The 18,186-nt window shown below is 37.8% G+C and overlaps 1 protein-coding gene and 2 long non-coding RNA genes across 5 annotated transcripts in view; 2 read left to right on the forward strand and 1 right to left on the reverse strand.

The window, feature by feature from the left end:
• Positions 1 to 4,377, forward strand: part of ap2a1 (adaptor related protein complex 2 subunit alpha 1) — a 43,361-nt gene extending 38,984 nt beyond the window's left edge. For all 3 annotated transcript variants that reach the window (XM_081609648.1, XM_081609649.1, XM_081609650.1), the window contains one exon: positions 2,774 to 4,377. In XM_081609648.1, the coding sequence (XP_081465774.1) occupies positions 2,774 to 2,851 (78 nt within the window). In that variant the 3' untranslated portion in view covers positions 2,852 to 4,377. The remainder of the gene's footprint in view (positions 1 to 2,773) is intronic.
• A 4,541-nt stretch (positions 4,378 to 8,918) lies between these two features.
• LOC145552446 (uncharacterized) lies at positions 8,919 to 15,745 on the reverse strand. Its single transcript, XR_014088505.1, has 2 exons — positions 14,074 to 15,745; positions 8,919 to 11,068 (listed from the first exon to the last, which is right to left on the reverse strand). It is a non-coding gene; the product is annotated as an uncharacterized LOC145552446 (long non-coding RNA).
• A 1,022-nt stretch (positions 15,746 to 16,767) lies between these two features.
• On the forward strand, positions 16,768 to 18,002 carry LOC108165709 (uncharacterized). The gene is made up of 2 exons (XR_014088504.1): positions 16,768 to 17,096; positions 17,311 to 18,002. It is a non-coding gene; the product is annotated as an uncharacterized LOC108165709 (long non-coding RNA).
• Positions 18,003 to 18,186: the final 184 nt, after the last annotated feature.

The raw sequence follows: 18,186 nt of genomic DNA on the forward strand, positions 1-18,186 counted from the left end.
TAACGTCACAGTCCCTTGGTAACCATAGAAACTCATGCTTCTCTTTCATATGACCTCTCTGATATGCTCACTGTAGGACAGTGGAGTCCAAAATGGGGGTTAGGATCCTTTTATGGCCATTGGAATAATTTGGTGTGGCCCCTGGCAGCAGATCCAGAGTAGATCAGTTTGACCTACCAACAAAAAGAGCTAAAGCAGATGGACAGTTTAGAAGTGATTTGAAATTACAAAAGTATATCTTTGTAAAAGGGAAATGTATGGTACATCTTTCATTTTACACTATCGTATTAAGTAGGGCCACAAACATGCAGTGATCTTTTGCTCAAAAAGACTTGTCATTACATTTGGCTAAATAGGAATGGCAAATTTAAACACAGCAAGTGTTTTCAAAACAATTTCTGAGGAGCGGTTTTTAAAAAAAAATTAAAATTACTTTTTACTCCTAGTTTAACAACTTTCTTCCATCAATATTGCATATTTTCTACTAATATGACTTTGTTCTTGTATTTGAAAACGAAATCTCTCCACCTCTCCTCTGACGGTAGATATATTTGAAAATATCCTGTAGAGATGTGCCAATCAAGTTTTTTCCTGCCAATACTGATACCGATCATATAATTTTTTTTTTTATTATCATAAGCACTACCGGTTACATTATGTGGAAAAAGGAACCATGAATTCACCTTAATTTAGACAAAAACTTGTTTTTAATAACTTTTTCCAAGAAGAAAACTCAACAAAACAGGCATTGTGTAAATTGTACTGCTATTGATAATACTATCTTTATTTCTACTTGAAGGCTCTGAAGAGGCTAAATAATGCAAAGAGCCAAAATAAAACCTCTCAACATTGCCAAAAAAATTCAAGTATAAAATTTAACATTCAAAGGCAAATACAGGATCCATTACAATAAACAATCCAGAGTTACTGAATAAAAACTTCCTGATAGCATGGCGGCTAACTGATTACTGCTAGTTCTGAGTGGCTGTTTCTGACTGAGTGGAGTAATTATGCAGAGCAGGGAGGAGATCCATTATTTTTTCAGAGATTATCTGTCTCATGTTAGGACAGCGAAAATTTTAATACGTATGTAAAATGTATTTTTTTAAGTTATACGCTGCAGCTTTAAACAGAGGTTCGGTGTGAGAGTCACTACCAGGTGGAGCAGAAGCGGCGCTCCATCTGTGAAATATTACTACCTGTAGCGTAGCAGCGGTTCAACAGCGAGAGCAGAACCAGCGTCTTACATCGCAGCTCGAAGACTTAAATAATTTTGCAGGTTATTTGTTTAGCTTTCTGACCGTCATGCTAATCCAGGTGAGTGTTTGTAGCTGTGCTGCTTTACCTGCTATCTGATCCTCCAAATGTCTTTTTTACTGCAGTGAGCCTCGATGTAGCCAAACTCCGTCAAGTATGGCATTGTTTTTATGTCGTATTAGCTTCGTTGTGTTGATGCATTTTGACGTGCTTCAATTTTCCGCCACAACACGCAAACTTCCCCATTCACTCAGTGCGTTATAGTTCCACATCGCTTAGGATTTGTTGCTGCGCGTTTGCGCAGTGTGAAGGAAAGAGGAGACCAGCTGCACAGGCAGGCTGCGAAAAGAGATGCAGGTGATCGGTATCGGCAACAAGAGCCAATGATCGCCGATCACCAATCATGCACTTTTTCACGAAAATCGGCCGATTATTATCGGTGACCGATCAATTGGCACACCTCTAATATCCTGTGCTCAGTTTACAATTGTGCTGTGTAGCTACTTCTACTGTTTTGAACAGGCAGTCTGTTGATTAGTTTGAACACTGCCGCCACCTAGTGACTGGAAGCTTGTTCATCAGTTAAGCATGAATAAAGATAATTATGAAGTTCTGCTTCTCACCCCCCTCTAGTAATGTATATCAAAGGAGAAATCGTTTAACCATTAAAATCTGATACCGCTCCATTTATGTTTACATTTTTGAAGAAGGAAGTTGTGCTCATCTTTTTCAGGGGTTTTTTGTTGTTTCCTTCAGTATTTCTTGGTGCAGGGCCACCACAAACGAGAGGTTTGAGGGGTATCTTTTTTTCCAAATAGTTTGGATCGTTTGACACAGTGCAGTGTGAGGGCGAACAACAACAGCAATAGCTGAAAATGTAACAAATGTTTCTATTTTGGTCCCCAATCGAACAGTCTAGCGGACTACGAGCCATGAAAAAATCCTTAACTGCCTGAGTTTGGATTGAAATTCAAAATCAGATAAAACCAAATATGAAATAATTGTTAAATAAGATAAGTAGAGATGGTAAAACTGAAAAAGGATGGAGGAGAGTCAGAGGCATCCCCTACGCAGGTCGTAATCTGTCAGTGGGATTTTGTCACAATGAAAAACCTTCTTGTTTGAACAAGTCTTGCATTTCCTTTTAAATCTTGTCATAAAAGGAAAGTTTGTAGTTATAACAAGATATTGCTCTTGAATTTATTTTTTTGATCTAGGAATTAAAAACTTTTGTAAGTCTATTTATGCATTATTTAAGCTTGGCATTACAGGAGTTAATGTAGTGAGCCATATTTTTTGCTTTGCTTGATTCCAGTGCAGCAGGAACCCCCAACCATTCCCTATATTTATAGTTTTTTAGTCTTAATTTTTTTTCATGGTGGCTTTGAAAATTCTTAAATTTGTCTTGCTGAAACCTGCAGATACTTGAGACAGTACTAGAGGGATCCCAGATGGGATCATGTGACCGGTTCCATTTCCTTCAGCTTGGTCACTGTATTCACCTGTGTCTTTACAGATGTATCGCCTGACTCTGCGCTGCAGCAAAGACTCCGTGTCCAAGCGTCTCTGTGAACTGCTGGCCCAGCAGTTCTAGAGTCCAGGCCCTGACCAGTACTCCCACCATCCCCCACCCCACCAGCGACCTCTCTCTACAGCACCCCTCCCACACCTGTCCTCCTGCCTCCAGCAAAGAGTCTTTAAGTTGGGGGAAATGAAAAAATGGTGTAACCTACATAAGGGAAAGTGCTGTCGTTGCCTGCAGCAATATTATTGTCATTATCCTTGTCCCAGATTCTGATTCCAGTTCATCTTTTACTTGTTTATTAACATGATGCTACAATCTAGTTTTTGTTGGTTTACCTGTGTAGCTGGTATGTGTATGGCCAGGAGTGTGAAAGACAGTGTGTGTGTTTGTGTGTCCTGTGGTTGGGCTGGGGTCTCATTCTGCTCATCCTGACCCCTTTGGAAAAGATATGTGCAACATTCCTTGAATGCATCCATACACTACTACTCCCAACCCGCACACGCTATTCCCTGCGGTCAAAGCTGCAAAAGGAAAATCGAGCATTCCTGCCAAAAGAAAAAAATACACTTAACGTGTTGGGATCCTCCTGTTCATTCCTTTCATCCAGCCCTGCTCAGAGTTGACCCTTCATTTCTGTCAGCTTGTGCACTTGTTCTTATCGTGTATGTAAATATGTCCCAGTGAATCACTTTATTTTTGGACACATTCCCTTTGTTTGCAGAAGGTTAACAGAATGGACACTAGAGTGCAGAGATGAGACTGTCCCATTCACCGTACAGTTCAAGGAGGCAGAGAGGAAGTTTATTACCCCCATCTCATCACTGCTGTCTTAAATCTTGTAGAACTGGAACTTTATTTTAGAGAGAAAAAAATCTCTTGTTTGTATTTTTGCTTTTGCAGGAGAGATGTGTGCAGACAAGGGAGAGGTGAGGTCCCATTTTATTCCTCTGCTTGTGGATGTGACACCTTGTTGAAGGAAATATGGGTTACTACTCAAACATTTACATGGAGGATATTTTTTTGTTTTGGAACGTAGCCCTGTATCGGCAGCCCAGTGTAGTTAGAAAGATGAGGCTCATCTACATTTTCACAAGTCCATATTTCTGTTCATCAGCAAATCCTGCTCAGATGGATTTCTCCTGTTTTAATGGGATGTGGATCCAACCACTACAATAAATATTTGTGAAGCTTAGATTGCTTTATCAGCTCTGCTCTGGGATTTCTGTCACTTTGAAGCACTGATGTTGTGGAGAGGACAGGATGTGAGACACCCCAAAGTCCTTTCCAGTTACTTGGTGTGTGAGTGTGAATGGTTGTATGTGATAGTAAACAGGTGGGGGGGCCTAAAGACATTTCTAACACATGGTCGCATTACATTCTGTGATTGCATAGCAGTTGCGGGACATTGAACTTTGTAGTGGAAAATTTAGTCATTTTTGTGAGTGTGTGTAAGTGAGTTTGTGTGTGTGTCTATGCAGTATCCACTAGCTAATGCAGCCTCATGTATCGGTGTTAAGCTGTCCAATACCTGTGTTTAGACTTAAGATTTACTCTGTAATGGAAAAATGTGAAGTAAAACTATGCCATATATCTGACTACCCGTCTCCTGTCTTTCATTACAGTCATAACTGCACTGTTTGACCTCAGTTTTCAAACTAATTTCTTTCAAAATAGTATAAACTAATACAAGAAAATATGCAACCAGTTTTAGGCCTATTCCACATGTATAAAAACGAATACTTCACCACCCTATTAAAAACTATAGTTTACAATAAAGATTTTTTTTTTTTTTGCTAAAATATCTATTGAAATTTTTAGGAGTTTAGACAAATGGCTCACTCTGCAAAATGAAGTAATAGTATTACTTGGACACTGTTAAAGAAAAATTAAAATACAATCTAATGCAAACAAGGTGTCTCAGCCTGTCACAAACTCCACATAATCTTTATATAGAGGTCATATTCAACAATTTTTGAAACAATGGCAGTTAATCTACCCTGTGGTATTTCTACTGCTGTTCCAAGAAGATGACCAGCTCCCCTCTGTGGAAGATATCATTTCTTATGGTGCTTCTGCCCATTTCTTACATTCCTGCAAGTCTTTTGCAGTTGGCTTCAAACGCCAACTGCAGCATTCACCAAAGCCATTCAACATTCACACTTGAATTTTCAGAGGAAATGCAAAATTTCTAGTCGGCAATAGTGTTTCATTATTTCTTTTCTCACATTTTTCGGTCATTAACTACTGCTACTTCAACTAATTGTGCTAATTCATATATCAAAACGTTCTGCTTCTGGAGATTTCTGCCATGTCTTTTGGTAAATTTCACTATTGTACTTTTTGAAATATTTGCAGTTTTGTGCAATTTTTTTGCCCCATTGAAATACATGGTGGAATTCTCTAACTTGTCAGTTGCTAGAGTGTCCACTCTAGTAACTTTTTTTTAAACTTTTCATGGTTTTTGACAAAATAATGCTGTTCATACATATTTATCTGCACAGGAATAATTTATGCATTGAAATGTAGCCACGTATGTCTACTTTAAGAAACTACTACCATCATTGTTACAGGTCTTAATGTTTTCCGTCAAACTCTTCTGGAGTACAGACATGTCACGCCTTCTATTCCTTCAATGTATTTCTCTGCTGTATTCTCTCTATTTCTGTGCGTCAGCATCCTGCCTTTCTCTGTATGCCTTCTGCTTTACTGGTTTTACTGTCTACAAAGGTCTTTTGCAAACTTAAATCAATTTTACCAATTCATATATAAAAATATTTTTTATACTATTTTTTGCTATTTCTTTTCAACTCTTTCAGGTTTGTACTAATTTCTGCTCTTCTAATTTATGCTTTTTGCAAAGATTTCCTGTTCAGCTTTTTCAAATATTTCAGGGTTTATTCTTATTTCAGCTTTTGCTAATCTATACTATATCTTTTGCTGTATTATTGCAAAGGTCTTTTGCAAACTGTAATCAATTTTACCAATTCATATATCAACATATTCAGATTTTTATACTATTTTTTGCTATTTCTTTTAAACTCTTTCAGGTTTGTACTAAATTCTACTCTTCTAATTTATGCTTTTTGCAAAGTTTTCCTGTTCAGCTTTTTCAAATATTTCAGGGTTTATACTTATTTCAGCTTTTGCTAATCTATACTATATCTTTTGCTGTATTATTGTACTATTGTACTTTTTCAAACATTTCTGCTGAGTTATGCTATATATTTTATGTTACTATTGTACTTTTTCAAATATTTAAGGTTTTATACAAATATTCTGTTTATGTACCTTTCTGTATATCACAGATAAGATAGATGGGTAGATGGATGGATGATGGATGGATGGATAGATACATACATAAATATGTGGCTAGATAGATGGTATTAAGAGAGGAAAAATTCTAAAACTTAACCCTTTTTGAAACCTTTTGACTCGTTATATTCTCTCTTATGCCCGGATTCAGAAAATGCTATGCTCAAAGACTGAGATGACACAGAGATAACAGTGTCACAATAATCAGCATTTATTCAAGACAGATGCATACTATCACCAGAAAAGCAAATCAGATAACATCAGAAAACTCAAAGCAGAAACAACACATGAATTTACCTGAGAGAGGGGAAAAAGACAAAAGATGGAAATGACAAACAAACAGCAGAGTTGGAGAGTTGCAAGAGCAAATCTGATTTGTTACTCTTCTTTACAAACCTTTATAGTAAAGACGCATTCTTGTCTTTAACTTATTCAAATAAGGCGTATCTTTGCTCATCCAACCACGAGCTGTCTCAGACCCTCTTTAGAAACTCCCTGCAATTTGTTTTCAAGATCAAACATCAGTTGTCACCTTTATCTAAAAGTGGAAGCAGAGCTTCTCCTCCACTAGCCTGAACTCATGCTGTTTTATGGCTTTTCACAGATCAGTGTGAAAGCTGGAACTTCTCCTGATTTTTTCCCACACAGACAAAGGGCAGTTCAATATATCTTGGCAAACAATCTGCTGTAACTACAGGTAACATAAAGGTCAATAGGGCATAATAAGTTATTAATCTGAAAACTATAATTAGGCTATTTCAATCAAGTCATGTTGCTAAGTTTTAAAACTAGCATATTTTAAATGTATTTTCTTAACAATAGACAATAGATAAAATGTATATAAATAATTAGAAAAAATCTTACAAAGGGGAGCTGCAGCACCAGGGTCTTTCTTCTGCTATTTATTTTGCTTAATCTGATTTCTCCTGCTCAATTTAATTTCTTCTTGTTTTTCAGATTTGTTTTCTGCTCCTTCCACTTTCTACTACATGGATGTAACATTTTTTGTGCTTTCTTCCTACTTCTTATGCTTTGTTCAGATCTTTTTGAACTAATTTCTGTTTCTTCTAATTTATATCTTTTAGTTTTCACCTCTTTGAACTATTTCAGGTTTTATATTTATCTCTGCTTTTGCTAATTTGTACTATTGCTTTTGCTACTTTTATTATTACATTCTTCAACTACTTCAGCTTTTTAAAAAAAAATAATTTCTGATTCTGCTAATTTTTGCTATTCTTTAGCTAAATTTCACAAATTGGCAAAATAATTCTACCATGCATGACAGTAGCTTTCTTCTGCTTTTTTCTGCTTCTTATGCTTTGTTCTACATTTTCTTACATTTCTGCAACAGTCATTCTGCAAATATGCATTCTCACAGCTGTTTCGCTAGGAACAGAAATTGTTCTAGTCAGAACTAGTGTTTCATTATTTCTTAGTGAGAATGCAATCAATGCATTCTCACTAATAGTGTTTCTGTTTTTCTTTATTGTCCTGTCTGCCGTATGTTTTACTGCACTTAACTACTTCTATCTTTCACTAATTGTACTAATTCATATAACAAAACGTTCAGCTTATTCAGAAAAGTAGATTGTTGCTATGACTTTTGCTAAAATTCACTATTGTACTTTTTGAAATAATTGCCCTTTTGTCCAATTTTTTTGCCCCATTGAAATACATGGTGGAATTCTGTAACTGATGTCAGTTGCTAGAGTGTCCACTCTAGTAACTGCCGTTTTTGAACTTTTAATGCTTTTTGACAAACAACATGATGCTGTTCATACATATTTCACCGTAGAGAAATAATTTATGCATTAAATGTAGCCACGTGTGTCTACTTTAAGGAACTATTACTATCATTGCTACAAGTCTTACGGTTTTCTGTCAAACTCTACTGGAGTAGAGCCATGTCACACTTTCTCCTATTCTTTCAATGTATTTTTCTCTTGTGCTCTGTTTCTATCTGTTTCTGTGCATGCTGCTTGTTTACTTTTCTGTATGCCTTTAACTTCTACTGGTCTTACTATCTGCTAAGGTCTTCTGCAATCTTTAATCAATTTTAGCAATTCATATATCAAAATGTTCTGCGTCTTCTGCTCCTTTATGCTTTTTGTTTTGCTATGTTTCACTTCTTCAAATATTTCTGGTTCTGTACTAATTTCTGCTTCTGCTAATTTATGCCTTTTGCTTTTTGCTGTTTCACTGTTTAATTGTTTCAACTATTTCTGGTTTTGTACCAATTTCCGCTCCTGCTAATTTAAGCTTTTTGCTGTGTGGCTATGTTTCACTGTTCAACTGTTTAAACCAGGGGTTTCAAACTCAATTTCACCGAGGGCCACTTCAGTATATTGGCCACCCTCAGTGGGACACATTGACGGTACAAATCAGGAATGCCCAGGTGCAGTCTTCCAGACTGCAACTTTTAGATGCATCCTTGCTAAAACACACCCCAGACAAAAGGCTGATTTCCCTCATTAGCAGCAAATCAGTTCTGTAGAGGCTTATAATGAGTCTATGGTCCAGGTGTGTTACAGAAGGAATGCATCTAAAGTTGCAGATGGTAGCTCTGGAAAACTAGACTTGGTCACCCTTAGCATTAATGTATGAAAATACATAAAATAAATTTAACAACACCTCATATTGTTAAATAACTAATTTTATGTATGTATTGAAGTTTTAAATATTACATTTGAGTTTGCATGGATGTAAAATTACTGCTCATTATAGCAGTACTGCTCATTATGATAGTACTGCAACAAATGGAACCTTGGTGTTGGGGTTTTTTAAAGTTAGCTCAAGACCTGTATAGAACCAGACACAAGACAAATGAGGGTTTTATGACTTCCTTTGCAAAGGGAGAGATCCACAACCTCTAACCCGCTCGGGATCAAAGACTGGTGAGCTCTGCTCAACTCTGCTTGGAAATGGCTTTTATTATGATGACCTTCTTCAGTAGAACAATGCTGAGATAACAGAACAGATGGACCCCTTGAGTAGGAAATTACATTATAGATACAGAAAGAACCTTAAAGCATGACTGGTCAAAGGTAACTGAACACATGTAGATAAAACACTCAAATAAAATGATTAATTTTACCCAACATTCCCCCCTGTTCAACATTTTATGTCCTAAATACACAATCCAGTAAATGAAGACCAGAAGAACCCGTAAGGGACAAAACGGAAATCAAAACATAAAACTAAGAAAAACTACAAACAGAACCTGAGGAAACAACAAAACTGCAAATCAAGCATCAGCACCACACTGATTTTGCTGTACAAAACTTTAAGTGAAATGCATCATAAAGAATTACAGCAATGTGTTTTGTTCAAGTTTCTGGACAAGATTCAAATTCACAACATGGGCCTGAAGCAGAAGTCCCACCACAGCCTTGTGGATAAGAGCCTTCGTACATGGCAAAATACAAGTCATAAAAATCAAAAAGAGAACAAAAATTAACAGAAAAGAAGCAAAAATCTTGAGCAACATTTGCCACCACGACCCAGTGGTGAACCAACTCAACCAGGATTGACTATTATCAACTTCATCAGCTTTGACTGCCTGTTGGAGGTTTTTCAAAGACTGTAAGGCTTCATTAATATGCGTATCATTGTCACCAGGTATGTAAATACAACAAGTTTTACCAATTAATGTACAAACTCCACCTTGAGATGCTGTTAGCATATCTAACACCAGTCTGTTTTGCAGAACCATTGCCCTGATGGCTGCCAATTCCTTTTGTTGTCCTTCAACAATGTCCATTGTGATGTTCACAAATGCATGAAATCTGTAAGAGAGCGTTTCCAAACGCAGAATGTTCCTTGCCACACCTATCCATGGAAACAAAGCAAGAGTAACCTTTTGTCCATCAGTCCAGTGTTTGTGTTCTGGAGGAACGTCAGTCCCCCAGACTGAGTCATGAGGCTTAAAGTTCAATACTTCACGTTTCCGTTTACCCGATGATGATGAAGCTGGTCGACGACTGATGATAGTGGTTCCGTCTGACACCCACACAGGTGCACAGCGACCCTGAAATTCTCCTGGTAGAAAGTCATATAGTTTATGACCACAGAGCCACATTGCTCCAGGAGTCGAGAATCGAGGCACGGCGATATTACTCGGACCGATACGTGACATCAGGAAGGTGTTGCTGCAGGAGGAGGTGTTACCGAGTTTTGTACCGCTAACAACCGATCCTTGAGTCCAGCAGCAAGGATGTTTCATATCGGGTCGGCGTTCAGTCCAAAAAGTACGGGGAGATGTGTTTCCCTCCCACTTCAGGACTGCAGGAAATCTGTCACACTGGGCGGAGTGAACTTCAACAATATCAGAGGGATTAGTAGATGAGTATCTGAGGGCAGTGTTCTTACCCCCTAAAGATCGACTCTGGAAACACTCCGCTTCCTCTGCTGTCATTGGTTCATAGGTCAGAGTAGGCTGGTGTGAGCTAAGTGGAAGTCTGGAACAAACGTAGCACCCTGCCTCTCCGGTGGAATTTTGTGCCAGGTAATGTAGGTAGGCTACCCACAGGTTACCACCGCCATCCTGGTGTTCATCTAGGTTTCGCAACCAAGTAGTCATCCTAGTGGAGTTGTAGAGTGTGGCACACAGAGACCACAGCACAACAGAGAACCCACCCAATGAAGGCTCCCATTGTTGCTAGGTTACAGGGACACTGGAGGCACCTGTTCTAAGGGGTGAGAGTCCTTTCTTCACTGAAGTTGAGACGAAACACCTCTATACAGTGTAACCCCTTTGTAATCAGACTTTGGACTTTGATCTCACCTTTAAGGCTCCAGCACTCTCTGCAGCTTACAGTGGCTCAGGTGAATCCAGGAAGGTCTTTCTGCGATCTTAACAGCTGTTGGTGTCATCAACAGAACCTGGTAGGGTCCTTCCCATCGAGGACTGGCCCAGTTCTTTCTTTTGATAACCTTTATGTAGACCTAGTCTCCTGGTTTGATTTGTGGATCCTCCTGTGAAGGAAGAGAATCAGACGGCAGTAAATTTGCTTTTAACAGTTCTTTGTCGTTTAACATTTTTATCATGTAATCAGCCAATGTCTGTTCTTCATCAGCTTTGTCCAAATCTTTTCCAAAAAGATGTGTTAAGATCTGCCATGAATGATTTCAAAAGGTGTTAACCCATCTATGTTGGAAGTTATTCTCATATACAATTTTACTAAATCCAAACATACAGGCCATGGTCTTCCTGTTTCTTCCATACATTTTCTTAATCTGCTCTTTATAGTTCCATTTGTTCTTTCAACCAAGCCTGCACTTTGGGGGTGATAGGCACAATGGTTCTTCAAAGTTATGCCTAAATGTTGAGCCATCTGACTGATGATTTGGTTCACAAAATGTGGTCCATTGTCACTGTAGATTGTTTCTGGAATGTCATGTTGTGGGATAATAGTTTTGCAAATAGCTTTAGCTACTGTTAGTGCATCATTATGCTTTGATGGAACAATTTCTACCATAACCAAGCAATATTTGTATGGTCCACTTTGTGTTAATTCAATAAAATCCATGTGCATTGTTTGAAAAGGGTAGGAGGGTTTAGGGAAAACTCCTCTTTTTGGACGCACATATCCCTGTGGATTGTGTTTTATACAGGTGGGGCATGTTTTACAGAAACCCTTTAAGTACTTTTCTAGACCATAAGTTATAGACCATAAGTTATAAAATATTTCCGAATTAATGATATCATCCCCCCTGTTGACACACGGCAGGGACCATGGGTCACAACAGCCGCTGCTTTGAAAAGGGACCTGGGCAAAACGGGTTTATTAGCGACATGATAGAGACCATCCATACACACATAAACATGAAACATTAAAATCCGTAGTCTCGTTACCTTTGTCTGAGTCACGTCTCACCAGAGAACAATGGATTTCTCTAAACTTGTTGATCTCAGTGCTGCAGACTGTGAAGTCAGCGGGCAGCCCTCCTCTCAAGGCCTAAGAGAGATATGAGGCTGGATAATGTCCAGGTCGGTACCTTACTCTGACCGCTGACTCCTCCAGATATGCAGCCAAAGGATCATTTCACCAAGTTGGTGTTATACTCTAATTATGACACAATACATTAAACATTGTTCTCAAGGAGAATGTGTTTTTTTTTTATTTTTTTAGTTTTTACCACATCTCAGCTTCTCTTCCTTCAGAAAAGCCATAATTCCATGAACCTCTCACTCTTCCCCAATGTTTTCCCAAAGCACAATGAAGTGCTTCTCCTAGCTCAAGTCCATTTAATCTATAAGAAGAAATCAACCCTTCCATATCTACTATAAAACTATCCACATCCTCTTCTACATTTGTTACACCTGCTACTGCTTGTCTAGCTTCTTCCAATGTCCATGGTCTAAAGACATATACATGTTCTGGAGCACCTTGTACTCCTGCTCTAGGATTTGCAACTTGGACCATTGGACAGGCATTCATTACATCATCAGAATCACTAGGCAATTCAGGAACTGATTGTTTTTCCTGTTTTAACTTTTTTTTTCTGTACTGCGAAGGACCATTTTAGTGCTCTTCTGTGGCTTGAACTCTTTCTCCTGTTCAGCCAAGTTGTCTAAAAGGTCCGTTACTTCTGCATATGGACCAGGTTGAGCTAATGATTCATCTGGCTGCGGGGACGGAGAATGGATTGGAGCTCCTCCCGCAGCACCAAGAGCATTGTCATAAGGGGGAGGGGCACATGGTTGTGTCTCATTATCCTCTGGTCTGACAAAGAGGGATTTTGCCTTTCGATCATTTTTCTGTGCCTTTTGTTCTCTTCTAAATTTTGCTTCTGTCAACCATGTCTCTGCACATTGTTTTTCTTTTTTCTAGTTTAATTTTCTTATTTCCTTTGGCATAGGTTATTTTTGTATTTAAAAGACTGACTAATTCTTCCCAAAGGGGAACTTTTAGCTCCATCTTCATTTGATAATTTTTTATCAATTTTTCTCTGAATTCTAAACTATTAGGGTGTTTTAAAACCATGTGTTTTTCATCTCCTTGTGGTTTATAACCCTTTCCTTGTTTATTTCCCATATTGCTCAAATACTCTGTGTTGATACTCTCAAAACAACAACAACAACAAAAAAAACCAGCAACAGCAAAAAATTATGTGTGTGTACTCTCAACAGAGGATTGCTATACTGTGAGCCCCGATTGTCCCCTGAAAGACAGGCTTCTAGGCTGAGACTATTTCTCAGTCCGGTCTTTCACTTAGGCTTCTAATGCCGAGGACAGAACGAGTTTTAAATCCTCAGTTGATTCCACACCATTCATTCACTCATTCATACAAAAACAGAATTTAAGTTGAACACCGTCAACTAGGGACTCTAACCCAGAATTTAAGTTGAACGCATCAACTAGGGAATCTAACCCAGAATTTAAGTTGAACGCATCAACTAGGGACTCTAACCCAGAATTTAAGTTGAACGCATCAACTAGGGACTCTAACCCAGAATTTAAGTTGAACGCATCAACTAGGGACTCTAACCCAGAATTTAAGTTGAACGCATCAACTAGGGACTCTAACCCAGAATTTAAGTTGAACGCATCAACTAGGGACTCTAACCCAGAATTTAAGTTGAATGCATCAACTAGGGACTCTAACCCAGAATTTAAGTTGAACGCCGTCAACTAGGGACTCTAACCCAGAATTTAAGTTGAACGCCGTCAACTAGGATCAACCAGAATTTAAGTTGAACGCATCAACTAGGGACTCTAACCCAGAATTTAAGTTGAACGCCGTCAACTAGGGACTCTAACCCAGAATTTAAGTTGAACGCCGTCAACTAGGGCCTCTAACCCAGAATTTAAGTTGAACGCCGTCAACTAGGGACTCTAACCCAGAATTTAAGTTGAACGCCGTCAACTAGGGACTCTAACCCAGAATTTAAGTTGAACGCATCAACTAGGGACTCTAACCCAGAATTTAAGTTTCTCTTTAGTATCGGCTGTTTCATATGAAAAGCTTCTACTCACTCAATTGGTGTGTCAGTTTGGTCAGGTCGGATCCCGTCAATCGGCCGCTGACAGACGAAGGGAGACCTATTTCACCGGCCCAGCGGAGAATTTACTCCCCGGGACTTTGTTCGGATCTTGTTGACTCCGGCAGTGCACTGGCTTCGGTGTGTCGTCCTCAGTCAGTCAACGGTCGGTATGTTGGGATCCGGGTCACGGCACCAAGTTGTTGGGGTTTTTTAAAGTTAGCTCAAGACCTGTATAGAACCAGACACAAGACAAATGAGGGTTTTATGACTTCCTTTGCAAAGGGAGAGATCCACAACCTCTAACCCGCTCAGGATCAAAGACTGGTGAGCTCTGCTCAACTCTGCTTGGAAATGGCTTTTATTATGATGACCTTCTTCAGTAGAACAATGCTGAGATAACAGAACAGATGGACCCCTTGAGTAGGAAATTACATTATAGATACAGAAAGAACCTTAAAGCATGACTGGTCAAAGGTAACTGAACACATGTAGATAAAACACTCAAATAAAATGATGAAACAATGATTAGTTAAAATGATTAATTTTACCCAACACTTGGTGCATGTTACCCAGGAGAGAGGTGTTCCGGGGGAGCGCTGAAGACGTAACATCTGTACGTTTTGGAGAAGCGAAAACACGCAAAAAAAAAGGCCCGATAAAAGCGCACACCGGACCGCGCAGGGTAAAACACTCAGAGTTCAGTTGATCTGTTTGGATCAGACATATCCAACTGACTGATGAATTAGCGCAGATTTTTCTGCAGATGGGGACCAGGAGGAAGTGTGTTCTGACCCCAGCGGGTGAAGTGATGGTAATTTAAGTGAAGTCGCTTAATTTAATTTATTAAAAGTTTTTGGGGCCTCAGTCAGTGGTTTTTGTCACTACGGAGAAAAATGTAGATGCATTTATCTGCTTAATTTGTGATGGGATCTGGATTCATGGTGAATATTAACTAAACCGCATAAAATGCGACTAAACAACCGATGTTGACATGATTGTAATTTCACGGATAAAAATAAAACCGATTTTTTTATTTTATTTTGTCGTTCAAGAAACGGATAACAAAAAAAAAGTCAAAACAGCAGAAGATGCCTCAGCACTGAGGGATATTGTTGTTCAGATCTATGGATTATTGATGTGAGGGCTTGTTAAGGAAGAATTTTTATATTACAATTAAATTTAGCAAAACTCTGGCTCTGATTCTTCCTTTTGATCCCGGGTTCTCTCGCGTGGCCACGTGTGGGGACAAAAACACAACAATGCGTGTTGACGTCACAGAATTACAGAGTTTAATCCAATCAGAAGAAAGTAAAAGATAGAACAGGAAACTGAAGAAACACAGATACAAACATTGTTACCTGAGACAAGAAGACAAAGAAATATCAAGGACGTCCTTGGAGAAAGAGCTGGTGCAGAAGTAAAATAAATCAGCTTTTTTCTGAATTGTTTCCCTTGTGCACAAACTTTTATACCTGTAGGTGTGTTTTCCTCTTTAATTTATTCAAATAAGGCGTATCTCTACTTGACCAATTGGAAGGCATCTCTGGCCCTTTTAAATTTAGAAAAAGTCCCGCAATTTGTTCACAAGATCAAACACCTTTTGTTGAATAAGGTAGAAGCAGACTCTCCGAATTCATGGTGGTTTATGGCTTTCACAGGTCAGTGTGAAAAGCTAGAACTTCCTACTGATTGTTTCCCAGACAGACAAAGAGCAGATCAGAGATCTTGGCAAACAATCTGCTTTAAATACAGTAAAATATATCAATAGGTCAGAATATGTTATAAATTTTAAAACTATAATTATGGTATTTCAATCAAGTCATGATAAATTCTAAAACTAACTTATTTTAAATTTATTTTCTTAACACTATCCGGCTCTACAGCCATCTGGGCCAAGAGAAACAGATGCAGGAACCTCACAGGTAGCTGTGAAATTCTGGTTTCTCTTCTGCTCTGCCAGGAACAAACCTTTAATACTGTATTTTAATTCAATGAAAAGTTATCTCCAAAAACCCAATTTGTTCTTCTGCACTCAGCATCTCCAAAGTTTAGTCCTGATATCAAACAAAAGCAATAGATAATATTAACAGAAAATAATGAAGTACAATTCCTGTTTCTAACCTAATATGATATTCAAAATAAGAATTAAGACATTCATTCACCATAAACCTAAGTATTTTCTAATACTAAACAAAACATTTTCCTTTGATTCTAATAAGGTCAGAAATAATACAATTTCAAATACATTCATCATTGACTAAATTAATTCTAAAACAAGATAATAGAATTTTCAGTCAAAACATGTTATTAATAACTAAGAAAAATTTATTACAAATTAAATGTTAGTGATTTAAAACATTTTATGTTATATTCAGTTTTTTGCACCATGTCAGATGTTAGTTTTGGAAGACTTCTCATCCTGGTTACGTGAACCGACCAAAGTTCCCTTTCTCACAGTAATTCAAGTGATACTGTCCTCCACCTTCCTGCATATGTTAATTTATGACCTCCTGTATGGAAGTAAATATGTGCCATCAGAATTTGAATAAAAAATGCATCTGAAACTTGAATGTTGTATATTTGCGCTTACTTTTTCAATTTGAAAATTAATTCAGAATACAATTTTGACCTAAAAAAAAATTCAGTGTCATTATTTGTACACGTTTGCAATTTTCATTTGTTAAAAAAATTCACATTCCTATTTCAAAGTGATGAATTTTTCAATATATATATTTTTCAGTGTTAAAAAAATTCAGCATATAAAAAAATTCAACTTTTAAAAATTCAAATGCAATATTTTCAGTGTCCTAAAAATTCAACTTGCTCAAATTCGCCGTCTCAAATTCAACATCTAAAAATTCGCTGTACAAAAATGGCGAGGTTACTTCAGGTCACAGACATTAGCAATCGTTGTCAGATTTCAACACTGAGCTAATCACATGACCTAAGAGTCATATTGAAGAAATACCAGCATCACCGAGGCTAGCGACCATGGAGGCGAACGCAAACCCAACGGTGAGTCTATGCTTTCATATTTCTGTAGTACATTTTATTTTGCGCATGAACTTTGATACATGATATTAAAGCTTGATTTAAAACACGGGTTTGGGCCGTTGTTAATCTTACGCCATGTAATGCTGGCATATTAGTTCTCGCTACCTGCTAGACCTCTGCAATCTGCAATCAAGTACATTTTGAGTTCTCTTGATCCCTTCTTTGTGTTTTCCAGGGTGTAGATTCCCAAAATTGAATGGGAGGAGTGCGGGCTTCCTCTTCAGGAAGAGTCAAACGTCACAGTACCAAATTCAAATGTGCAACTGACTGACGAACAAATGGACTTAAGAGACGCAGTAAACCCAAAAGGCACATCACTGTCTTTTGGTTGTGACATTTATATTGCTGCAGTTCTGTTTTGTGAACAGTTCTTCACTCTGTGAAACTTGTCCAGTTTCAAAATTCAGCATTTATGAAATGTAAAGCTAAGTTCTGATCATATTACCACAAAGGTAAAATTTGTGCTTTGGAAAAGTGAATCATAGTGCTTTTATGGTAGACATGTTAAAGAACTAAAATGTTCTACATTTGTGAGTTGATTGTTCTTTTTTTCTCAAAAGGAACCTAGTAGGTACAGTTGTGTAGGACCTTCATTTTCTTGCATTATAAGAATGGAAAAGTTAAGTTTGTCTTGTCATTTATTTTCTAATACTTCAAGCATAGATGAACATTCAATAAAATATTGCATAAAAACAGTTTCCGTTACATATTTCCTGTACAAACAAACTCTGAACATAGTTACTCTAACATTTCAGATTTACAGGGATGCTTGACAAACATTTCAGGTACTTAGTCGTCACTTCAAAGAACACAACTTAATGTCAAGACTGCGGTGAATGATTAACAGTATTTGTAAAAAAGAAAGAAGCTAATAATAAAATGACTTTGTAATTTTACTTAATTGCCATATTGAAATGCAATTATTGAACAAATGAAACACCAATGCACTGAGTTCTCAAAGAAGACCAAAGCCAGTCCCAACCGATTTAAGACACCATCATGTCAGCATACAGAGCCTGGTAGGTAGAATAATGGCTTGGAAGGCGTAAAC

This window comes from Poecilia reticulata, chromosome 8 (assembly GCF_904066995.2).
Source record: "Poecilia reticulata chromosome 8, P_reticulata-male-v2, whole genome shotgun sequence".
Lineage (NCBI taxonomy): Eukaryota > Metazoa > Chordata > Actinopteri > Cyprinodontiformes > Poeciliidae > Poecilia > Poecilia reticulata.